General features: G+C 32.1%; 7 protein-coding genes across 13 annotated transcripts; 4 read left to right on the top strand and 3 right to left on the bottom strand.

The window, feature by feature from the left end:
- The first annotated feature begins 112 nt into the window (after positions 1 to 112).
- LOC131667362 (condensin complex subunit 3) lies at positions 113 to 4,278 on the top strand. The gene is made up of 8 exons (XM_058940729.1): positions 113 to 364; positions 427 to 651; positions 727 to 1,301; positions 1,409 to 1,943; positions 2,023 to 2,328; positions 2,429 to 2,788; positions 2,861 to 3,361; positions 3,444 to 4,278. The coding sequence occupies exons 1-8, from the start codon at positions 254 to 256 to the stop codon at positions 3,630 to 3,632; spliced, it is 2,802 nt and encodes a 933-aa protein (XP_058796712.1). The 5' UTR covers positions 113 to 253; the 3' UTR covers positions 3,633 to 4,278.
- Positions 4,279 to 4,991: 713 nt separating this feature from the next.
- LOC131667424 (dynein axonemal assembly factor 10) lies at positions 4,992 to 7,152 on the top strand. Its single transcript, XM_058940822.1, has 5 exons — positions 4,992 to 5,333; positions 5,608 to 5,766; positions 5,867 to 6,208; positions 6,460 to 6,557; positions 6,641 to 7,152. The coding sequence occupies exons 1-5, from the start codon at positions 5,067 to 5,069 to the stop codon at positions 6,846 to 6,848; spliced, it is 1,074 nt and encodes a 357-aa protein (XP_058796805.1). The 5' UTR covers positions 4,992 to 5,066; the 3' UTR covers positions 6,849 to 7,152.
- A 137-nt stretch (positions 7,153 to 7,289) lies between these two features.
- On the bottom strand, positions 7,290 to 11,037 carry LOC131667425 (acyl-protein thioesterase 1). Of its 2 annotated transcripts, none has more exons than XM_058940823.1 (8): positions 10,847 to 11,037; positions 10,340 to 10,407; positions 9,912 to 9,943; positions 9,772 to 9,837; positions 9,663 to 9,710; positions 9,338 to 9,584; positions 9,105 to 9,269; positions 7,290 to 9,026 (listed from the first exon to the last, which is right to left on the bottom strand). In XM_058940823.1, exons 1-8 carry the CDS (start codon positions 10,860 to 10,862, stop codon positions 8,979 to 8,981), a joined length of 690 nt encoding a protein of 229 aa, XP_058796806.1. In that variant the 5' UTR covers positions 10,863 to 11,037; the 3' UTR covers positions 7,290 to 8,978. The 2 variants fall into 2 exon arrangements, with proteins under 2 accessions (XP_058796806.1, XP_058796807.1); XM_058940824.1 differs by lacking the exon at positions 10,847 to 11,037 and adding an exon at positions 10,484 to 10,579.
- A 222-nt stretch (positions 11,038 to 11,259) lies between these two features.
- On the bottom strand, positions 11,260 to 14,461 carry LOC131667352 (PRKCA-binding protein). Of its 5 annotated transcripts, none has more exons than XM_058940696.1 (7): positions 14,248 to 14,461; positions 14,080 to 14,173; positions 13,810 to 14,020; positions 13,640 to 13,705; positions 12,910 to 13,228; positions 12,640 to 12,835; positions 11,260 to 12,554 (listed from the first exon to the last, which is right to left on the bottom strand). In XM_058940696.1, the coding sequence occupies exons 2-7, from the start codon at positions 14,111 to 14,113 to the stop codon at positions 11,467 to 11,469; spliced, it is 1,914 nt and encodes a 637-aa protein (XP_058796679.1). In that variant the 5' UTR covers positions 14,114 to 14,173; positions 14,248 to 14,461; the 3' UTR covers positions 11,260 to 11,466. The 5 variants fall into 5 exon arrangements, with proteins under 5 accessions (XP_058796679.1, XP_058796680.1, XP_058796681.1 ...); XM_058940697.1 differs by having other exon boundaries at positions 13,810 to 13,959; XM_058940698.1 differs by lacking the exon at positions 13,640 to 13,705.
- Positions 14,462 to 16,099: 1,638 nt separating this feature from the next.
- Positions 16,100 to 17,565, top strand: LOC131667378 (derlin-1). Its single transcript, XM_058940757.1, has 2 exons — positions 16,100 to 16,842; positions 16,920 to 17,565. Exons 1-2 carry the CDS (start codon positions 16,416 to 16,418, stop codon positions 17,216 to 17,218), a joined length of 726 nt encoding a protein of 241 aa, XP_058796740.1. The 5' UTR covers positions 16,100 to 16,415; the 3' UTR covers positions 17,219 to 17,565.
- A 773-nt stretch (positions 17,566 to 18,338) lies between these two features.
- On the top strand, positions 18,339 to 23,118 carry LOC131667347 (ubiquitin carboxyl-terminal hydrolase 10-like). 2 transcript variants are annotated; one of them, XM_058940691.1, is made up of 11 exons: positions 18,339 to 18,630; positions 19,189 to 19,378; positions 19,447 to 19,757; positions 19,857 to 19,942; positions 20,026 to 20,924; positions 20,998 to 21,196; positions 21,277 to 21,526; positions 21,595 to 21,690; positions 21,753 to 21,917; positions 22,018 to 22,246; positions 22,331 to 23,118. In XM_058940691.1, exons 1-11 carry the CDS (start codon positions 18,613 to 18,615, stop codon positions 22,615 to 22,617), a joined length of 2,730 nt encoding a protein of 909 aa, XP_058796674.1. In that variant the 5' UTR covers positions 18,339 to 18,612; the 3' UTR covers positions 22,618 to 23,118. The 2 variants fall into 2 exon arrangements, with proteins under 2 accessions (XP_058796674.1, XP_058796673.1); XM_058940690.1 differs by having other exon boundaries at positions 19,447 to 19,942.
- Positions 23,119 to 23,155: 37 nt separating this feature from the next.
- Positions 23,156 to 24,591, bottom strand: LOC131667349 (uncharacterized protein C16orf52 homolog A). Its single transcript, XM_058940694.1, has 3 exons — positions 24,218 to 24,591; positions 23,922 to 24,134; positions 23,156 to 23,855 (listed from the first exon to the last, which is right to left on the bottom strand). The coding sequence occupies exons 1-3, from the start codon at positions 24,318 to 24,320 to the stop codon at positions 23,668 to 23,670; spliced, it is 504 nt and encodes a 167-aa protein (XP_058796677.1). The 5' UTR covers positions 24,321 to 24,591; the 3' UTR covers positions 23,156 to 23,667.
- Between the last annotated feature and the right edge of the window lie 94 nt (positions 24,592 to 24,685).

Raw genomic sequence — 24,685 nt, 5'->3', positions numbered from 1 at the left:
AGTTACGAACATGTTTACCTTTACAATGGTTGTTTTACTAGTGGCAACAGTGCGGACTATATAAAAGACGCGGTTTGAATATTTGATATAGATATTACTGACAAATTTTAAAGACTCAGAGGAACGCGCGCGACGGTGTATAACGTATATTTTACATGTCGTGACGTTATAATGTGTTGATTTAACAAATAAATAATTGTTACTAGATATTGACTGTTTACTATAAATTGTAATCTAAAAAAAATCCATAAAGATGCCTGTCCGAACAGAATCAAATAAGATTAGTGATGTATTCACATCAGTGCAATTTAACAGAACTTCCCATCAAAATTATCTAAAAAAGTTAAGAAAGTACTATGAGAAGGTAAGATTCTTTTATATTTATGGCAAAATATCATGGTCTTATGTTATTTATTTAAATTTTAGATGGACTTTGATGAATTTGTAGATGAATTCATTTCTAACCTGAGAGTGCCAATGACTTATATTGAGAAACATCCAAACGTTGAAAATACATTGCAGTTTGCTGCTAAGTTTGCTATTTGCTTACAACCACAAAGTGAAAATGAAGAAGAATATGAAGAAATGTGCCCATTTCTTGAAAAAATCTTTGAATTCCTATTAGCTCATCATGGTGCAAAAGAAGTTGGAGTAAGTAATTAAACAATTATAATAGCAATATCATTTAACAAAATAATTTTTAGAGTATTATATAAACATTTTCAGGTAAGATTTAGAGTTTGTTACTTCCTTAATATGATACTGGATACAATGGGTGACAATGCTAGTATAGATGATGAGCTCTGTAATAAAATTCTCCAATGTATGATGGATAGAATTCTAGACAAGTCCCCCAAAGTTAGAGCACAAGCAGCAATTGCCTTACATCGTCTGCAAGAGCCAAATAATAAAGATTGTCCTGTCATCAACATTTATTTATTTCATTTGGCTAAGGATCCTAGTGCTGAAGTAAGAAGAGTTATCTTAGCAAAGATGGGTAAAAATAAGAAAACACTCCATGCAGCCATCAAGAGGATCAGAGATGTCGATGATGCAGTACGCAAAATGGCTTATATGTTTATCAGTAAAATTACAGTTAAATCTTTGACAATATCTCAAAGAGAACAATTAATCAATAATGGCCTGCAAGATAGATCTGATATTGTTAAAAAGTGTGTGAAAGAAATTCTTATACCATCATGGCTACGCTATTATGATAAGAATTTCATTGCATTTATTAAGGCTATAGATGCTGAGCATGCAGCCAAAACAGCTACTCTGGCAATGAATTGTTTGTTCAAGTAAGTTTTTCTCAAAATAATATTATCTAATGTATTTTCTTTATATTGCACTGTCATGGTATAATGGTGGTCATTGTATAATGTCATTGTATAATGTTTTTTTGTAGGAATGTAGAAATGGATATATTGATTAAACAGTTGCCTATCGATAACACAAAGTTCATACCTTTGGATCAGCTTAGCAGTGAAAATGTATTGTATTGGAAATGTTTGGCTGAATTTTTCAAAACTGAAAATTTGTTTGATGAATTTGATCAGATTATACCAGAACTATCTCCATTTTGTACCTACATCAAAGAATTTATTACTATGATGAATTCAAGTTCCAATAAACAGTACGAAGAGATATCAAAGCAATTCATTCTACACCAATTATTTGAAATGGTAAAACTTCATGATTTATCTGATGAAATGGGCCGCAGCAATCTAAAAGAATTAATTTTAGACACATTGCAAAATTATAAATGCTCAGAAAAAATAAGTGAATGCATTGTTAAGTACTTTGAACAAGTTATACCAGATACAAATAGTAGAGTGAATATGTTGGTAGAAGTTATTAATGAAATCAGATTTCCATTGAAAGCAAATATCCCAACTCAAAATGTTTTATCAGAAGATGAACAGCATGAAAGAAAAATGGAGGTAAGTTGAATAACTAATGAGATTGAAATTTTTTTAACAATTGTTAGATAAATGCTAAATTTGAGGTATTTTATCCTAGAGAGCAAAGCTTGGAATTCAGTTATTGGAGCTAGAAGATGAAGAGTATAAAGCTATTCAGCATAAAGATTATGTAAAGGCACAGGAAATAGCTCAAAAAGTAACAGCATTAAAAGCAGAAATAGAAAATTTATCAAATGAACCTGAAATTGCTGAATCACAGACACAATGTGAAGAAAAAAATGATCCTGAAACAATGATACAGTGTTTGCAAATAATGTATTATATGATGCAGTCCAATGCTATTAATTCTCTATCGCCAACTTTAAGAACTTTAATGGAAAGTGTCGCCCACCCTTTTGTTAATGTAAGTATATTCATAAAAGGTAATAATAGTTAAGTAATAATTATAAAGTAAATACTTCTCTGACAAGGATTTTCCTGTATAATTTTAACTTTCGCAACAGCTCAATAATCCTGAAAAAGTACTCATTTTGGCTTTGAAATGTATTGGATTATGTTGTCACGTCGATAAAGATCTCGCTAAAAAGTATCTTATAATAGTCATGTTCTACATATCAGAATCTACAAGCGAAGATGTATGGATAGCTGCTACGGAAATTGTTTTTGATTTGTTATTAAAATATGGTTTTGACCATTTTGACATAGCGCAAGATGATGATAATATACAAAATGGTAGTAAACGTAGTAAATCTGTACGTTTGTATTCTCATACTGATGAAGATATTCATGTTAATGATAAAATAGCTCCTGTTGATGGTAGCAATGATGTTATCAAAGGTTTGATGGCACTACTAGACAATACGGTAAATTATTTAAATGCAAAATTATTTAAGTTTTATAAATTTTATCTCAATTTACATTAATTTACATTATAGTCTCAAAGACTCCAAGCAGTAGCCACCGAAGGCTTGTGCAAATTAATTTTGCATAAGAGAATTAGCAGTTATCAATTGATTTCCCAGTTGTTAATTCTGTGGCACAATCCATTGTCAAAAGAAAATCCATTTCTAATTCAGTGTTTATGTAACTTCTTTAATCTGTATATAAGCAAAGTTTCTGAGAGTCAAACCATCCTAGAAGAAGCATATTTACCTACTCTGAAGACACTAGCTAATGCACCTGAAATGAGTTCTTTACAGGATATTGATTTACTCAGAGTTAGTGAAGTCATTATCAGTCTTACTTGCTGTGCTATTCATAATAACTATAGTATACACAATCAATTGGCTTACACGTTATTGAATGAAATATTGAATCCAGAAACAGAAATTGAAATGGATATATTGGTCAAGTCTCTAAAGATGTTAGATATACAGTTAGATGGTGAAAATTTAAAAAACGATATTTTAAAAGCTCTAGATGAAGTTGATAAACTGGTAACTATTTTTATTATAATGTTTCACTTTTTCACATTTCATTGCCAATTACTAATTCATTTTTTTTTCAACGAATTCACAGTTAAATCATTCAGGCGAAAAGCGACTACTAAGTTATGTTCACCAATTTAGAGCTAAAATTACAGCCCTTAAAAATAATGAAACAAATGATAATGAAAATACAAAGAATCAAGAAGAAAATGAAAATACAGAAAATGACGACGGAGAAAATGAAGATGAACAAGATACTGAGGGTGAGGTTGACAAATAACAGAAACTTGTATCAAATATATTTTTATCCTAATTACTTTATAGAATAAGACTCAAATTGAAAGTATTTCAAGCTACATACAATTCTAGTTTGAAAAATTAATTTAATGTATACTATATTTAAAGAGTTTTATAATTATTTATACATTTAATATAAAGTAACTATAATTTTATCACGTATAAATTTAAAAGCTCACCTTATTTAATTTTTAATTTTCTTACCACATGTTAAAACTAATCTTTATTCAGTCAAATTATACCATAATCACAAACCAATGTGATAATAAAAAAACTAAGCGACTAGTAGAACTTTATCTCAGTACTCGCATAATATTCAAAATTAAACTTCCTTCCACGAAAGACACGTTTCAAGTTATTACGATTAGCTCCCGAGATGTTGATAACGCTAATATCAATAATATTATCATCTATTTCGAGTTGTGTGGCACTTCTTTGCAACTTGTTACAACAAAAGTCCATGTGACGAAATCTAAGGAATGATAAAAAGATTATAACTATATAGTGTATCATACAAAGTGCACAAATAATAATTGATAGGTCGAGAAAAAATAAAAACAATAGTATATCCAAATATTAATTAAATTATGAGAACTAACAAAACACTTGATAAACAATCATAATAAATATTTATAATGCGGTTGCAATTATGATGCGCCGGTCTTCAGTTCGATTGAACGTAGAGAAGCGTGTGATTATGATTCACACAAAATAGTAAGCCTGTATCGATTAGTCGATTTGACATTTTTTTAAATATAGGATGGAATAAGATTTACGATGTTAGTACACCTCATAGTCTGTCAAACATTTATCAGTATTAATCTATGTCAAACGAGGCATTGAACGTCGATTTAATTGATTTTAATGTTCATTCTTATAAAAAAAAAAACAAGAAAAAGAATTTTGAAAATTAAAGATATACTTTTTGAAATAAAAGCTGTTTGCTTCTAACAAAAGTTAGTAGCTTTTTAAAAATTATTGGAAAGATATTTTTGTTACAAAATTATCAAAGTATTCATAGTATAAATACTTTGATGGTTTTACAAGTATTTAAAAAAATTGGTTTTCGAAGAATTTTTATAATAATTTTTGGATTGTTCATTATTTTTGACCTGATAATCAGAATAGTTTAAAAATTTATAACGAAATTCACTACTATACAGAGAATATCAAGTTTAAAGAAAATTAGTTACTTATACCTCAAGAGCTGATCTTGATAGTCCGGAAAGGCGCCAAAAATAAAAAGGAGTCTTCTGTCTTGAGCACGTAAACCAACAGCAGATGGCGCTGTCGTTTGTTTACTTGAGGTAACAACAGCAGATGAGAGGAGAGGATACAACAGTAGAGATATTCTCGAGCTCGAGTATAGTTTTAGCTGGTATTAGTTGCGCACGCGATCGTCTGGTGATTTGATGTTATGGAGAAATTAGCGAAACCGCAGATAATCAGCCACATCGAGAAGTCATTAGACTACTCAATATTCGACGCTAAATGGGTACCATGCAGTGCCAAATTAGCGGTTATAGGCTCAAGACCTCGTGGCAGCGGAGTCATACAAATCTTTGAGGTATCAAGTGGTGAACTGGACCTAGTGAAAAGTATCGAACGATCGTGTTCCATTAAATGCGCCACTTTCAAGGCATCGAGTTTGAGAGAACGTCACCTGGCTGCTGGTGATTTCAAGGTGTGCGTTTTTATTTATTGCTTAATGAGAGATTGAGCGCACGCGCGCTTATTCATTTGCCGGTGTTTGCCATGCTGCGCTGGTGCAAGAGCCTTTTAAATTTAGCGGCTTGTTGCTGCGTTGCATAAACTATAGTTTATAGCGCTATTTCGAATACGTATTCATGCAACATTTACACTGGCTTTCATAGCATTTTACACTTTAATTTTATATTCTGTGAACTTAGTCCGTTACGTGGGTGTTGTCATAGATTCATGTTTGATCGATATTCCAGGGTAAACTTAACTTGTACGATTTGGAAGACGCGTCAGTACCTATATACAGTGCTAATGCTCACACTGAAATTATTAATGCTATCGACGGCGTAGCTGGCGATTCCATTGGATGTGGTGCTCCTGAAATTCTCACAGGTTCGAGGGACGGCAGTGTTAAGGTCATTATTGACAATTTTATAAGGAAAAATTATTCAAGTATTTAGATTTAGTTCTTTTGTGTAAATGTTTCTCTTATTTTTCATGATTATCATTTTGAAGGTATGGGATCCAAGACAAAAAGATAAGCCAGTAGCAGTGATGGAGCCGAAGGAAGGCGAAACACGTCGCGACTGTTGGTCAGTAGCGTTCGGCAACTCCTACAATGACGATGATCGCGTTGTAGTTTCGGGTTATGATAACGGCGATGTCAAAATGTTCGACTTACGAGCTATGGCACTCAGATGGGAGAGTAATCTCAAGCATGGCGTTTGTGGTATCGAGTTCGATCGACGTGACATTGCCATGAATAAACTCGTGTGTACGACACTACAAGGGAAGATATACCTATTTGACTTGAGAACACAGCATCCGAAAAAAGGATTTGCTTATCTCGTTGAAAAGGTGAGACTGCTTACGTGAATTATCGAGCTTTGAAAGTGTGGCATACGAGGGTCGATCTTTACTGTTTCTAAATAGACTGAAGTGATCGCTAGAAAAAAAGTGGGTTTAACAAAACTTGCAAATATTCAATAGCAAAAGTCGAGTCTAGTTAGGCATATTACATCAAAGTTTATTTCAGATAATTTGTAGAAATAGTATTTAATATTTACTAGTTGTTTTAGCAATTATGGACTTATTTCAACTTTTTGTAGGCACACTCGTCGACTGTATGGCTCGTACGACACCTACCACAAAATCGCGAAATTTTCGCTACCGGCGGTGGAAATGGTTCTCTATGCTTATGGAAATAGTAAGTTCAAATAACATTCATGGAGTTTACTTGATCAAATTAAACTCGCATCAACGAATAAAATTAATGTTTAATCCTTCCAGTCACTATCCAGAAAAACGAAAAGTTGCAGACTCAGAAGGCATAGAGGAAGGTATAGTAGGTAACTTAAAACTTTTACAACACAGCACATTATCATCCCAGCCTGTTAGTTCGCTTGATTGGAGTCCAGACAAACAAGGTCTAGCAGTGTGCACATCGTTCGATCAGTGCGTGCGTGTTATTATTACGACAAGGCTCAATCTTTACTGAACGAACATTAAATTTTTTGGCAATCATTGCTGACTTTTGTTTTTAATGCAACCTCTAGGTATGAAAATTCGTGCATGATGCTTGTAACTAGCGATCTTGCCGCTTGTAACTAGCGATCTTGCCACTTGTAACAATGATTGTGTGACTTTGTTTAGACAAACAAATGATGAGTACTGTTTGTGAGAGTAGGCTCATTTCAAACTCAGCATAGTCTTCAAATTTTAGTTTTTAAATGGTTTTATATAAGTGAATCATGTTAAATAAACATTCTGCGTACTTCTTGTAATTTTATTATAGATTGCAATATTTATTCTTCACACAAGCCAGACAATTCAGTTTGAGAAATAAAATATATTCTATAAAGTGTAGATAGTAAAAAGTAAGTCAGTAAAGCAAACAGAAGAGACGATACTTTTAATAGCACTGTAAATCTTTTTTTAAAAAATAAAAGAGAATATTTTCAAGCTCCCAATTTTTGTTCTTTTACTTTCTGAATTATAGATCATTTATCTAATTATAAATTATATATATTAGTATAACACAAAAAAGGAAATTGAATGTGAAACAGAAAAAAAGTGTACCTTAGTTTTTAATTGGTCTTTAATTGTCTACTATCAAAAACATATAAGGTTTTGATTAAATTATTATTCATTACGAAATGCAAAAATATTTTGCCATTATAGTAATTATCTAGAAATAAATTAGTTTCTATCTACTGCTACTAATAGCAATTGGTTTACAAAAGACGTGTTCCTTTATTGTACGTTTTTGACTCTAAACCAAATGTAACTATATCCTACATGAATACCTGCAGGTATAAATCGCAACTTTATTGTAAGCATTCCATAAAAATTGATCTTGGTTTGAGTTAGAGGCACATTATAAGTAGATATGCATCAGGTATAACAGTTGCACATGGAGAGTATTTTTTTTATATCTATCATACTAATTAACTTTAAAATACCTGTTTCTCTAAATAAGTTATGCATATTTTGAAAAGCAATGTTCAAGAACACCGTTAAATTTTATACTTAAAATGAAAATACATATATAGATAGCTTTGAAAAATAGTTTTGTATTAGAGTATTTCTGTGAAGAAATCTGTATAATGATTGTCTAAATATATCGTTATCTATGCAGACTTATTAAAATTACACAAACCACAACTTTTAAGATTCGACTGCTTTCTTATGCATAAAAAAAATCAAATTAGTCATTAGTTAACTTTTTATTGGTGTATTTGCGACCTCTTTAAAATTTTGTTAGAAAACAAAACAACAATAAATATACAACGTGCAAACATGTGAATGGTAATTTAACTACTTGCAAACAACTACAGCGAATGACAACGGCTTATCAAAACATTTGTTGGCTATCGTTTAAATAAAATTTAAACAAATAATTTAAATATAATTACAAAATTATAACCTTTTTTTGAAAGATATAGATTCTCGAATTTTAAGCATTTATCGGTTTAGTAAAGTTATGCAATCTTTATTTTTGAAAGATACAGATTATGGGATTATAAGAACTCAATATCCAATTATTTGTACCTTTAAAAAAGGGTTATAACTTTGCTAAGACGAACCATTTCTATTTAATCGACAGCTACAATTGTTCTGACAAGATGGTGCCACTCTCTGCACTTATTTTTAAGTAGGATAAATTACCTTTCATATATGTTTGCATGTTTTATATCTATTGTCTTTTGGTTTTTTAATAAGTTTTAAAGATGATAAATTCACCAACAAAACGTAAACTGATGTCTAACAATCCCTAATTATTGTTTCCATAATCTAAAAAAAAAGGGAAGCTTTACTTCTGCAATTATAAATCTTTTTTAGTTATTAGTTACTATTAGCTTGGAGTCAAATAACTGCAAAAATGGAGCACATTCTTAAATATTGAGAGCAAGATAATAATTAACATCGTTTAATAGGAAGTACTTTTTACTGCAAGTTCTACGTCGTGTTTTTGTTTTGTTGTTCATGAAATATTCATTTTACTTGCTCGACTTGACTACTAAAATTAAATATAGTAATTCTGGAATTATTTCGCCCAAAAATTTGAGCGTGAGTAATTAGGGCAGCGATTGAATTAGGAGTTCATTCAATTTGCTGATTTGATCTATTATGGTTTCAATATTTTTTCAATGAATTCCTTTACATCTCGCAATTCCTGTAAAGAAAAAATACAAAAATATAATAGTTATATTATGATGCTACAGTAATAAATTCTAATATATTTAATACTCACTTCATCAATACATATATGCATATCTTTTTGATAAGTTTTAAATTCGGTATGTGTCATGAATTGCTTTAGTAAAGTTGCAGTTGCTTGTCCCCATTTGTATGGAACTATTGGGTCACAATTCCCATGGCATTGTAGCACAGGAATATTTCTATTTCCTATGGCTTCCTGAAATATGGCAAGCTTGTTTAATATTGATTAACGTACCAAAAATTTCATATATTCATATTAATTACTGTTGGGAACTTTTGACGAAGAGGAAGCCAAGTTGACAGAGCTACAACTCCAGCCAATGGTTGAGGAAATGTCAGAGCACTGAATAAAGCTAAAGCTCCACCTTGACTGAAGCCACCAAGAAGAATCCTTTCAGATGATATACCAGCTGCTATTTCTTGCTGAATCATGGAATGTACACTCTGAGCTGCTTTACGTATACCCTCTTCATCCTCTGGACTACTTGCATCTAAGGATTTCAGATCAAACCTAATAGCAGGAAATAACAGATAGTAAAATTTTGGTTTTACACTATGGAATAATTTATAAGTTCATAGATTATCTTACCATGAAGGCATCCTAAATCCAGTATTCAGGGTGACTGGCATTGTTGGTCTGGAAATAGCATTTTATAAATTTTACAGTGCATAATCAATATAAAATTTTATATACATACGCAGTAGGACAAATGACTTTAACATGTGGAGGTCTGAGAGTACCCAGAGAAGTGGCCCAACCATGTCTAAAATTTAAGAAATTTAAAATTATTTCAGTTGTAGAATATTACCTAGAAATTATAGTAGTGTATCTGCTTACCCTGTATCTCCTAGCCCATGGAAAAATATAAGCTAAATATATAAACACATAAGATAGTTTTATTAGTATGTTATAAAATAAAGTTAACCGAGTATAGAATCAAACTAAAATTTATGAGAGATATTTTAATAAATTTTATATGTTTTGTAAATTTTTTCGATTTAGTTTATTAATAAATCAATATTTGAAACTGGAATTTCGAGGCATCTAACGAATGTCGTTAGTGGCTTTTGTTGTAATTCACGTTTGCACTGCTGTCTGTAAGGTGCAGCAAATGAAATAGCATTACATAGCTTATGTAAGAAATAATCGACTTAAATTCTATTTTATCAATCAACAATAGCTGTTCCAGGCTACTGCCTAACCAAAGACAGAACTGGCCGGGGAATATGGAAGAACCTTCTTCGGTCGGTAGTGAATAAACTCACCGTTGCTGTGTGTCTTGCAGTTGCGGCGATCACAACGGGGGTCGTCATTGCTTTGCGTTTCTTGCCACCTAGAAAAGATATTTATTATCACAATCTAAAAAAAATCACTGGAGTTATATTCCCGCAGAGCTCTTTTCTACGAACAGAAAGATACAATGACTATACTGATGACTGCCTTCCTCCAGAATATTATATAGACATAGACACAAGATAGAGAAGGAACCTGCCGTCACTCTCTCTATGATCAAGTGGGAGGGAGGAAATTTTTCGCATGCGCGTGTGCTTGTATTATCTTTTTCCGAGCTCGTCACCTTAAATTTATATCCCAAGAAGATTGCTAAGAGATACTTGCCGTGCATGACAAACTATATATATCGATAAATTGAGTTTTGAATTTTTACACTTTCTCGGATTTTTTTTTCTTGAAATAAATTACGCGTTAGTCAGCTAACAATTAGACAAAAATAGAAATTTATAGCATGAATAATGGTGATGTATTGCACAAACCTAGCAAGTTGCCCATGAATTAGAAAATTTTAAGAATTTTTCAAAGAAATATTATGGCGTTACACTTCGGATTCTTCATTTAAACACAATTTTATCTTGAACACTGATCTAAATTTTTTTTTATAATTACGGTTTCGAAATAATTACATTTTGTAATGATATTATAAATGAAAATGTTAAATTTTCTTCCACCAATCGTTAGTTTCACATCAACGAAAAAATTTCGGTTAGTTCGGCGCAGATAAACCGACAAATTGTCGCTTTGATCGTGTTGTGTCGTCTGCTCATTTAATCATCAGTCACGTGACTGTTTCCATAAATATCCAAATAAAAACAAACTTAATTCACCAAGTCAATACTTGATCAGTTTAATTGTTGAAGGTCGAATAATTTACAAAGCACCTTGTTCATTATTGTAACAGACTTATATTATCATGACTCTTAATTTACAGATTTAAATATGACCTGATAAACATTTATAGATACTTTTATTTACATAATTTGCAAAGCATTTACTTGATGTAATGATTTGTTTTTTGTTAAACTTTAGATAAAATACGACACAGTATCAAACGTACATTTTTTATATAAGATTTACACAAAAAGCAATTTATTATTTATTAATTTGTTCCTATATTAATAAGTTGTTCATCCAAAGTGTCTAAAAAAGACAATGATTCAGAAGCATTTTTTGATTCAATAGATGACCCAAATGCACCATCACTCTTTTCACTAGAATTAATATCCAATAGAGGGAAGAATAAATTTTCGTCACTTTCCTTTTTATCTTCTATCAGTAATAATGACTCATTTTTATCTTTTTTGTCACTGGCAATGCTAGACTCTTTACCTTTTTCAAACTGTGGTTGTTTAGCCTCCCTTCTATCTTCAGCAAGAAACATTTGATTGAATTTTTCATTCATATCTGTAAATCCACTAAGATCTACTAAATCACTCAAATCTGATCTTTTTTTGACCTCTGAGCTTTTTGATTCTGATGCTTCATTTGGTTCAGGTTTCTCCCATAAATCAGAAATGCTGCTTGCTTCTTCAGCAACATCAAAGTCTAATATTTTACTTGGATCAAAACCACATGCTCCTTCTTCTTCTTCATCATCAGTGTAAGGTGTCAACTGACCAGGTGGTTTGTACTGGAAGGCATTTTGAGCAAGATCAATCTCGACTGGGAATAGATTGTTATTTTCAATTAAAAGCTTTGAAACATTTTTATAATATTCTGATAGTCCATTAGCAAACTTTTGTAATTGTGTAACTACATGTTCTACATGTTTATTATCTAATAGTTCTAGTTTCACAAGCACATCTGCTCTTAATTTCGCAAATTTTGATCGTGCATTTTGTCGACACCTCAGGATCAAACGATATTCATAGTTTCCTGTTTCAACCCTATACAAGGGTTCTTGAATTGCAATATAACTTTGTTCTTCATCATCCATCTCTTTAACTTTTAAACAGTAGGACAGATATTCAAATTTAGCATCGGCATATTTACTAATAGTCATGCGTGTATCTGGAATAGCTTTAATTAAGTAAGTTTCAAGGTCACTTAAAACTGGCTTTATAGTTTTTAACATATCTATTCCCAATTTCTCCATTTGTCTATGCTGTTCAGCAAATTTAGTAAAAGCTTCACTTGCTCTTGGTTGTGGCTCTTTTACACCCATTGATGCAAAAGCATCTCCAAATACTTAAGAAAAAAAGAAGGAAATATTAAGAAATACAGCTACAAATAAATAAATAAATTATGTTCTGAGAAACGTCTAAATACTTACTTTTGTAAATTTGGAAAAGATCAAAAAAGGCATGTAAAACTGATTTTGCATGTGTCACAAGTCCTTTATACAAATTTTCAGTCTTTTCAAGCCCTGATAGCTTTTGAACAAGTGTATCATTGCATAAAATAGCCCTTGATAATCCTAGTGCATCAGCAGTAGCACTACCCATGCTTTCAACTAATCTATGTTTCACCTAAATTGAAATAAAATTAAAATTAACTTTCATTTTTCATTTTTACATAAGATATTCAAAGTTTAAACGAGCACCTTTTTCAAAACAATATCCAAACTTTTTCCCTGTCGAACATCAGCATGAAGTTTATTGTAAATGATGCTCACTTTCTTGTCGCAAGCTTGGATCATTTTTGCCACTTCTACTTTAGTTTTTCCCTTTAAACATTCACTGTTCACAGCTACTAATTCATCTCCAGCTTCCAATACTCCATCCTGGGCAGCTGGTGTATTGTCAAAAACTTGAACAATGTAGAGGCATGGACATAGTGGTGCACCACCGCCAATGCTGATACCAATAAGATTACTGCTATCTTTTTCTATGACTACATTTCCTGAAGTGATAGTCATTCCCCTATTTGGAAAGTACAATTCAAGATATTAAATATATGAATATTTGAATACATATTATCAACAAGCTGTGTATAGTTACAAATGAGTGAGAACAAACTGCATTTGTCAATATTGCTAGAGACATTGAAACAATTATTTACAATATTTAACTTTAAATTATTAAATTCACAGCAAACCAGAAGTATAAAAGGATAAACTAAATGTAAAGAGAAAGTACATACGCTTTTGGGTACTTTGTTCCCCGATATCTGACTATACATGCAAATATTATCAACTAAGCTTTTGAAAATTAGGTATAAAAAAAGTATATCATTATAGCTTTGAAATAAGAGTGAAAATAAGATGATTAATACTTTGTTAGTGTTTTTGCAAATTTTAGTTTACACAAGGCTCATGCAAAAGTGAAACTTACATTTGATCAATGTGCTGTTGAAAATCAGCAGTAGAATGATCTTCTTTGATCATTTCTACATTAGGACTAATAAATCCAATAAGCAGCCAATAATATAAAATAATTCAAAAGAGGCCAAAAAAAGATCTATTTTTCAAGTTTTAAATAAACTCAAAAGTAACAATGCATACATGCGATCTTCCATCATATTCATATGATGCAACTCGACGTTAGCCAAAGGCAAGGTGGTTTGAAAATCAGAAATATCAATTAACTTTGCTCCTTCAACAGGCTTTGATGAATCAGCTGGATTGTTGAGCGATGATATTGTATGCATCAAACTGTTCCACCGAGCCAAGGCATTGTCATGTGCATTGTGCAAAAAAATAAGGCACATATAAACTGGAAATTAACAAATAAAAAAACAATTAACTAAGGACTATTATGTTCTAAAAACAAACATTTTATCCTCTTCAAAAAGGAAATCATCATCATAATCCATCATCTTGACTTGATTATTATGAGAAAATTCCTCTGTAGAATGGGAGAATTCCTCTGTAGAAAATAATTTAATACAGTTTATTATAAAAGTAACTTTCATTAAACTAATCATTATTAAATATGCTTACCAAATATTTGAAGTCAATGCAAGCTTGAGTAGTCTGCTACTTCAATAGTCGTGCATTGAAAACTTCAACTACATTTACTTAGCAATAAGTTTAAACTAAATGAAAAATAAAAAAATAAAAGTCAAAGCTTTAAACAATTTTTATTTTGCTATTTCTCAAAATGATACCCGACACCCTAAACTGATTAAAACTTGACACGTCGATTAGCACCCAATGCGAACGCAGCTAGACAATAACTGCGGGTTTCCATGAATGAATAGAATCTTATTTGGTTATAATTATTATGATACTTAAAGAAAAGCGCGTGATTTAAAATAGTTGATACAAGCTAATGAACTTATCTGAATATAAGTTATATTTTACAATCTATGTTAACAATTTCGCGATATTATAAATTTCTACGTTATTCGATGCTAATATAGATATAATAGAGTAAGGTCTGATATATATTCCACACGTCTTATTTCTCTAAAAAAATCTATTTTATGCTTATTATATAGCGTACACTTTCAAAAAACGCATTCAGGCCCTCGCCACATATGCGCATACGCGCGCGTACGAGGGCTACATTCAAACGCGTACAAATCGCTAAAAATGTTGATAGTGCCAACAACAGAAAGTTACTACTATTCCTCGCATGCCCCAAACGAACACGCTTACTCCCGGAACAAACGTATCATAACGCTATATTATTTAAGGTTATGATACGTTTGTTCCGGGAGTAAGCGTGTTCGTTTGGGGCATGCGAGGAATAGTAGTAACTTTCTGTTGTTGGCACTATCAACATTTTTAGCGATTTGTACGCGTTTGTACGCCCTCGTACGCGCGCGTATGCGCATATGTGGCGAGGGCCTCAATGGAATCTTCAAAATTTATCAAATTGTTATTCGCTATATTTAGTTACAATGTTTTTACAATATAAACTACAGTTCAATGATGAGTGATTGAACGATAACACCTAATACTATTAATGGAAACTATAGGTTTACGTGTAGTAGATCTAAATAAAAAACCATGGTTTATTATCAGTAAGATAAAAATTCTTAAAGAAAAGTAAGCTTTTGGAAGAACTTAAATTATATAAATTTTTAAATATACACGATAGTCTACAGTCGGTAGGATGGAGCGCTACTATACCAAGTATTGAAAAGTTACTATATATATATATATATCACACACTCAACTATTTCCTCGCCTCACCATTGTTTAATCCTAACAAATTACTACCTTTTCTGGGACCAATTACCTATTACACTACGAGATTTAATGTTGATTATCTTTAACTATCATCAAGCGTCGACGTAACAGTATTAACATTTATTGAGAGCACTTTCTGAATTCAAAAAAATAATAGAATTTCCTATCCCTTTGTCAATCATTCACACCATAGTCATCAGTAAGGCATTGCATTCAACTGTATATAGAAGCAGAAAACTGAGTCCAAGATTCTGTATTCGAAGCAAAATTTTTGACATTTTCTCCAAGAAAGAAAGCCAAGATATATATGATAATATGATTTACCGGTTTTCTATAATCTTTGAATCATCAATGAATGAGGATTTCCATTATAGATATTACTGGAAATAGCGCCATCTGTTGGCTGCATTTGTATTATTTATTTTGATTGTTTATTGTTGTAATTGTTTATTTTGATTTAAAAATTATAACAAATTTCTGTAATACTCATTTTACCATTATAATTTTTACTTTCAATTCGATTGATAAGTTTTAGCAGAATTGAATAAGTTTCAAATATTGTAAAATATGATTAGTTTGGAAGATTAGGTCCGATTTTGAGAGAGCGATAAAAACAATGTTTGATGAGGCCACGTCAATGCCGCAGTTGCCAGTTCCTAGTTCAGAAGTTGCTATTCGTAGGCAGTCGTCGCGATTATATATGTATGTATATGTACATATCATGCATACATGCAACACGAATGAGACTAATAAACGTAGCATGGTTTTTTCAAAGAAACTTTAAAGCCACAGATGATTCTAAAAAGGGAATAAATTAAGATCTGAAAAGGATAAACGTAAATAATTCAAGTATCTCTGTCTTCAGTGTTCAAGAGCAATCAGAGCACAGGCGATTTTATGTATACCTAATAAAATCGTACAGACAACATATCTGAAATATATTTTAGAGTTTCAAGACTATTCAAGAAAAAATGTCCGAAGTGTCAGATTGGTTCAAGAGCCTTCCAATATTCACTAGATATTGGTTTTCTTTGACAATAGCCTTTTCATTGATTGGACGGTTTGGAATAATCAGTGTACTCAATTTAATTCTTCTCTACGAACCCTTCATTTACAATTTTGAAATATGGAGAGCTGTTACAAGTACCTTTTACTATCCAACAAGTTTTCACTTGCTCATGAACTTGTACTTCCTTTACAATTACTCGCTAAGACTGGAAACTAGAGAATTTGAGGGAAGACCTGCAGATTACTTTTATCTTCTGTTATTTAATTGGGTCTTCTGTTTGACTGGTGGATTATTGCTTGGTTTTCGCATATTGATGGTCTCTTTGCTTCTTAGTGTGATATACATTTGGTGTCAACTAAACAAAGATGCTATAGTGCAATTTTGGTTTGGTAAGAAAAACAATGTAAAAATTAATTATTATTTATAGGCCAACAGTTTATTGATTTTTATTTGATTGTTTTTACAGGGGTTCAATTTAAAGCAATGTATTTGCCATGGATCCTTTTTGCAATGAGTTTCATTATGGATCATGATGGATTACCAGAGCTTGTTGGAATATTGAGTGGCCACCTGTACTTCTTCTTAAAATTTAAATATCCTCAAGAATTTGGAGGCCCAAGCTTACTCAATACTCCAGCTCTCTTAGAATACTATTTTCCTCCAAGAGTTAGCAATGTGAGAGGTTTTGGATCAGCGCCACAACAGAGTGCTGGACCTATACCAAGAGGTCATAATTGGGGACGTGGTAATGTGTTAGGACAATAATTGCGAGACAAGAAGACTAGGTTGAAATATGAAAGTAATTTTTCAAAATTATGTTGAATAGTTTGATATTTCAATCAGTGAACAAATTGCATTTTGTAATAATTGTCTTATAAATATATGAATGGGTTGAAAAGTATTTGATATTATTGCAACAAATATTTATGTATAAGTGTAATACTTTATAAGTAATAAGAGTATTCACAAATATAAATGGATACATTTGCTTTTGTACAAATTTTGAAGATGCCGTATTCTATTTACAGCAACTATTATCTTACTATTAAATTGATTTTGTTTGTAAAAAAATATATAGGTAGCACATCTATACATACAGCACTATAACTTGTAATTTTTATGTACAATTTGTAAAATAAATAGTTTAATTTGAAAACTCTCGATTGTTTTTCAAATGCATTATAAATCATTATGATTTCAACTGCGTGATTTAATTATAAGCAAATAATCAGTCTTATTTATTTATTTATTTTGGGAACCCTCCTTATAAATCACAATCGTGAATTGGCGCGGGTTCGAGTCAGACCTTCTTGAACTTTCTGCGCTTCTTTTGTCCAGTCATCGTACAAGTTTGGTGTTGTAAATGATACATAAGTAGACCCCGGACGTCGGACATTGAACATCGAACATGCATCGAGATTATCGAGGTAAAAAAATTAATTTTTTGTTTAACATTTAGGTGTCTCGTAATTGGGCAGAATCCGAGCAATGTACAGATTTGCTGTATTATCATTATTAGTATAATAATCAATAATTAAATAACAAATAAATAAAAATAAATAATGATTATCTGTTTTTACCACGCTACATATCTGACGGCCGTGCTGTAACGTAACGGCAAGTTAGTACAAGAGTGTTGTTTGTACGAGTTATATAATTTTTTCTCTTTTCCTGTGCGTCAGCCAGTCTCGTCTGTACAATTAGTTTAGGGGCAGTGAAAAAATAAAAATAGTCGATTAATTTTTCAATTAAACATTCTATTACGCTGGTCTAGTCATCATTTCGAAATGGGCGCCATTGGCCAATGTAAATCATGTGTTTCCTACTTGTAAACCGGATCGTCCGTTCCGGCAACGCAGCGCACTGCAAAGCCGTTTCTCGCGCGTACGTATAGTCAAGTGTGAGAAAGCAAGTTTCGAAGAAAGCGAGATTCGTCTCAGTGTTTAAGCTCTCATCATTATTCTCATCGGCCGCTCTGGTCAAACACAAACGTCGACGAAGTAGGGAGAACGACAACGGGTGCAAGCGTTGGATTTTTGAGGGTCAGAAGAAAAAAAAAGACGGCTTAAAGAAGCTGAGCCGTACGGGCTCTGCTGTCGGCCTCATGTTGCCTCGCCTCGTGCCGTTTTGATGATTTCTCCAAAAAAAAACCCGGCAGCATGGACGATTCGTACAAGGTGAGTTCTTTTAAAAAATGTTAGTTGTTGCATGGTTTCACGATGTGTAAACTTTACTTATTTATAACGTTACACATAGTTATACGTGGTCATTTATGAGTCGGTGCTGCCTCTATCATGTGATCCCATTTTTAGGTTAAATAACGTACAATTATTTATCTTTTTGGGCCTTAATGAAATTGCTGACAGTGCCGGTTATTGTGTTTTCGACGTTCAATTTCATATCGATTTGTTTATTTACAAATTAACAAATGTTTTCAAAATTATCACTTTTTCCAAACCGTTTTTACACGAGTCATCCTTTGAGGTTAATATGGGGGTTTTTACTTGCTCTCTAGCTGCTCTTAATTCGTTTTTTTTTTTTCTTCTCATGCAGTCGTTCGATTTGGCAAATGTTGCCTCTAAAGGCCAAAAATTATAATGTTAACTGCATACTTGATATAATTTCACTTGAATAGACGATTGTAAATCTAGTTGGAAACATAAATATACGTTTTCGCGAATTTATGAAATATTTTATTAATTTTTGGGTAAATCGAACTTTGTTTGCCTTTACAGAGCGAGTTTGAGTTTTTAGATTTAGAAGGTTTGAATGCCCAGAGCAGAGATGAGATAACAGCAATCTTGAAACCAACTGTTAATAACGATGGGTTAAATCTGCCATGGGATAGGGGAGTAATTGAATACCATGTAGTCCCTGAGGAACACATTGAAACTCAAGAAATGCCAAAAATCTGGCAACAATATGGTACATTTTCTAGTTGCAATAAAAAGGACATATTCTCATACAACTTATTAAAAAAATCATCTTTGCAGAAATGGAAGGGAACATGATAAAATATGAAGCACATCAAACAAATGCAACATCTTCTGTCTTTGTCACTGTACCGTCACCAATCCAATACAGTCAACAAATGATGGCACCTATGTATTCTGAATGGGCACCCAACATGTATATCAATAGTATCCCTGGAGACCCAAATGTCCATCAATATATGTCGGGTGTAGCTTATCCCACTACCATGTATCCTACAAACAATGAAACTCAAGAAATGCAGCCAATGAGAGAAGGTGGAAGACGCGGTCGTGGACGTACTAACAAAAGTTACAATCGCAACATCAACCATGTAAGTGAAATGCAAACAGGTTACATGGCAGATCCGGGACAATATCCTATGAGTATACCTTACCAATACTTGTGTATTTCGGACCCTGTAACAACTCAGCAACATCCAGCTGCTGGACAACCAATATATTTTCCTTCACCTCAAATATATACACCTCAAATGGCACAACAAACTCATCGTGTTGAGTAAGTTGACCTAACAAACAAAATTAAAAACAAATTATGTACTACATTTGTAGCACATTTATAATTTGCTATCTTTACTTTAGTTACATTCAATATCAACAATCTCCAACAACAACAAATCCAAAGTATAATCGCCCGTCACAAAACTTATTACCTCAAACTAATGGAGAAACCACAAAAAGCACAAACTATAAACCATATGATAAGCAAGGGCAAAATGTAAATATAACAAAGCCTTCCATTCATCAAGCGCTTGAAGATGATAATAATTCACCCCAAACAAATATAGTCACAACAGTTATTGTAAATAATAGTAACATAGAATCATCGAATAATGATGTTGACGAAAATTTAACTGCCACTAATAACTCAAATAACAAATTTGGTTTTAAAATTGAACAACATATTGTTTCCACAATCAATGACAATTACAAAGGAGTTGAAAAGAATGATATTCCTATAAAGAGTAGTGTTAATATTAAGAGTAGTATAGAAGTTAAGCAAAATGGAAATGAGAATACAGAGAGTGATGATAGCAGTTCTCATATAAAAATACCAATTGCAAGTACAACTTCCAAATCTGTTGCAATTATTACTGAAGATGAGTCATTGCAAATTAAGGAAGTTAAAGAAATACCAACACTAGAGTACACAACAGATATAAGTGAAGTGCCTGTTAACTCTTCGTTGGTTGCCATAGCAGGAAGTAAATCTTGGGCTAGCCTTTTAAAGCAAAATACTGACTCCTATCCTCCAGGTCCTAACAAGCCTACAGCATTTATTGCCCCTAACAATGCTATCAGTCTCAACAATAATCAGACTAAACTATTATTAAGTGAAAAAGCTCATTCAACCCTCAAAAGTCATGATAATAAAAATGCTGATGGACAACAAAGAGACAATTCAGCTGAACAAAATAGGTCAACTCACAATGAAGTACCTCAGAAACATATTGATGACCCTACTTCTTACAGGATGGGTGGTAAGTATTTGGTACAAATTCCAAATAATACAGTCAAAAATCACATTCAATAAATATTCAATTAATGTTTTAGAATATTTACTAAGTTATCAAACGGAAAAACATACAGTAAGTTTACAACCGCGAGGACTAACAAACCGCAGTAATTATTGCTACATTAACAGTATCTTGCAAGCTCTACTTGCTTGTCCACCATTTTATAATTTATTCATGTCAATGCCATATTCAAAAAATCCATCACGTCATTCACCTAGCCCTCTTCTAGACAATATGTGAGTCCTTGTTTTTATGCAAACCCGTGCATTTACCTACTATGAACAACTCAAAATATTCCAAATATACCTATTTGCAGGATTAAATTTGTACGCGAATTCGCTCCACTTTCTGAAGGAGCTCGTTTACCTAGAAAAGACAGAGCTCAAAAGCGCAACGAAGACACGATTATAGATATACAAAGCGGTGTCCCATTTGAACCGTCATACATTTATACTATTCTAAAAAATTCATCTTCTCCGGGGGTATTTTCTGTAGAAGGTCGTCAAGAGGACGCCGAGGAATTTTTATCGTGCCTGTTGAATGGATTGAGTGATGAAATGCTCGAGGTATGTGAATATTTGCATTTTACTTTCATTGTAATCAACAATGCTATTTTATTATATAATTTTGGCAGTTGATGAAATTGGCGAGTAGTAACGACCAGAAGGCGCCCGATTTCGCAGATGCTAATGCCAATTTTAGTCAATCTGGAGGCGAAGATGAGTGGAAGGTAATTATTTATCTTACTTCACAAGCGACTAAGAATTTTCAGTAATAAATAATGTGTTGCAGGTAATGGGACCTAAAAACAAAGGATCAATTACCCGGAGTACAGACTGCGGTCGCACTCCTTTATCAGACATATTCAGAGGCCAATTAAGGTCAAGAGTTTCCAGAGCCGGAGAAGACTCTACTGATTACGTCCAACCGTTTTTCACACTTCAACTCGACATCGAGGTAATTGTTACTCATTATTTCAATTCATTATTTCAATTCATTATTCGTCATTCTGCGTGCATTTTCAACCTTATTTTATATGCTGCATGAAACTGTACAGAAAGCAGAGTCCGTTAAGACTGCTTTAGAAATACTAGTAGGAAAAGATCCACTTGAAGGCATGACTTGCAGTAAAACTAAGCAACAAATTGAAGCTTGGAAACAAGTCACATTGGAAAAACTACCAGTAATTCTTATTTTACACTTGAAATGGTTTGATTACAAACCTGATGGCTGTACTAAAATTCTTAAAAGTGTAGAATTCCCTGTAGATCTTAAAATCGATAACAGTAAGTTTTGTGATATGTTACAAGTAAATTGGGTAGATTGTTGAAAGCATTCTTGTTTATTATTGATTTATTTTTAATTTTTAGAACTAATGTCCAACAACAAGTCAAAGGCCAACCAAAAGCAAAGACAGTATAAGCTATTTGCTGTAACGTATCATGATGGTAAGGAAGCAACCAAAGGTCATTATGTAACTGATGCTTTTCATGTTGGATATGGCGGCTGGGTCCGTTACGATGATAGCTCACTTAGAGGTGTCTCCGAGGCAAATGTACTGAATCCTCAACCACCGCGAGTACCATATTTACTCTATTATAGAAGATGTGATACTATTGGAAATAATCAATCAAATAATACTGTTAAAGCGCAATAGTTTAACTAGCAACAGAGGAAGTCCTACTAAACAAAATAGTTTAACGATTTGTTTTTCAATAAAATGAAGAAATCTTGCATTTTTATATTTTCTAAATTTAATCTGAGATTTGTATTTAAGCTATTATGCGAAGGATAAAAAAAAACAAATTAAGCGTTAACAGATCGAAAATTATATAATTGTAGAAAGACAAGAAAAAAGCGTTACACTTTTTAAATGTATCATATTCTTATCGTTATATGTATAGTGGATGAAGTCGTTATGAGTTTGATGTATCAATCTTTGGTATGTGAAATAAAATAGTAAGAGATTATAAACAGTTGAAAGTAAGCCAAATTAATTGTCAATTCAGGAGAAATTGATTTAATTACGTATATGTGAGTTGTTAAATATACATAAAAAAAATATAAATTCCAGTTATTTTTTGGATACTTTCTCCTTCAATTAATCAATTAAATATCTTATAACGATTGTTTATAAGCTCTTAAATTACTAATTGTATCTTGAGTCTTTTTATTTATTTATCTATATTTTTTTTATTATCCTTATAGCTATAATATCTTATGATGAAAGATTTCAACAAATACATCGAATTTCAGTAATTCTCTACTTCTAATTTTAGGAAGGCTTATAATATATCCTTAGTACGTAGTATCACAATCACTAGCGAAATAAGTGAACAATTTCTCTTTAAGCTAATCAAATTGTGATATAATGTAATTAACATACATTTTACACAACTCAACAGTAATTGTTGAGTAATATTAAAAAAATTTGTACAGATAACAGTTCAAAACACTTGTTCGTCGTTAGACACGTTACCAACATTTTAAGCTTTGTATAAAAATTGCCATATTTACAAAATTTACTTATAAAAAGTCAAAATTATCAAAAAGTAATTGAACACAGACCTTCAAAGGAAGAAAACTCAACTTATAATTTGAATCTTTCCAAAAACTCCTCAAATCTTGGAATATCTCTCCGATAAACGTATGGAATACACAAAATACTTAAAAGCAAAGAAAAGAAAAAAAAATTAGTCAGAAGATGCTAAAAGTGTGGTAAACACACTTTGCCAGCAAACAGCTCAGAAATTACAGTAATCCACAAAGCTAGAACAAATAAGATATAGGATATGCCAACTTGATGAGAATTGGGCAACTGATATGGTTGTCCACCTATTTCATCTATATGGAATCCCATGGGAAATATGACTGCTGCCAAACAAAACAATACCACTGGAAAAAGAAAATGTTAATATCACTTTAAAATAATTTTCCACGTACTAAAAAAATTAAACTTACTCGCAGTAAATCCGACCCATCGTGCATAAGGGATAGCATTTCTGTCCCAATGTGAACTGATCAACAAAATAATTGTTGTAGAAATCAAAAGACAGCCAACTAGTATGCAAACTAAGGCCATCCACCATTCGGGTTTCAAATCAGGCTTGTAGCATATTTGAGGTCTATTGTACAAGGTCATACATGACCACATCAAACCAAGTCTTGTATCTCCTATAATAGTAACTCTTAGTCTTAGTACATCTGAATTTCTTAAATATAAAAAGTAATACTTCTAGATATATTAATACTTTTACCTCCTACATCTGTAATGATCCAATCTGGCATTGCAAGACTGACAATAGCAAACATATCAGCTGCAAAGAATAATGTTCCAGAAATAATCGTGAGTTTGTCCATTGTTTATTGTTGTTTTCTATTGTTATTTTAATGAGAAATAATAATAATAATAATCTATTCTATTGTTATTTTAATGAGACATCATAGGTTTAATGTTATGAGAAACTTTAATTATTGTTAATCCTTTTGTCTCAATAAACTTTCATCAAACGTTTACGTTGTAGCGGCCAAGGCATTATTTTAACTTTGCCCTCAAGTAAATAATCAATAATAATTTAATTAAATTCGGGCTTTGATAATTTAAATATTTTATTATTTTGTTGGGAGTATGTGACGAGAACTGTCAATGTATTCCAAAATATTAACCTCGTCGAGTAAATATAGTGATATGCTCTGTTAATTCTAATTTCTGTGACAGCCGCACT

Source organism: Phymastichus coffea, unplaced genomic scaffold, assembly GCF_024137745.1.
Source record: "Phymastichus coffea isolate CEN01 unplaced genomic scaffold, Cenicafe_Pcof_1.1 PCOF00065, whole genome shotgun sequence".
Taxonomy (NCBI): Eukaryota; Metazoa; Arthropoda; class Insecta; order Hymenoptera; family Eulophidae; genus Phymastichus; species Phymastichus coffea.
This window is presented reverse-complemented; position numbering and strand designations above follow the sequence as displayed.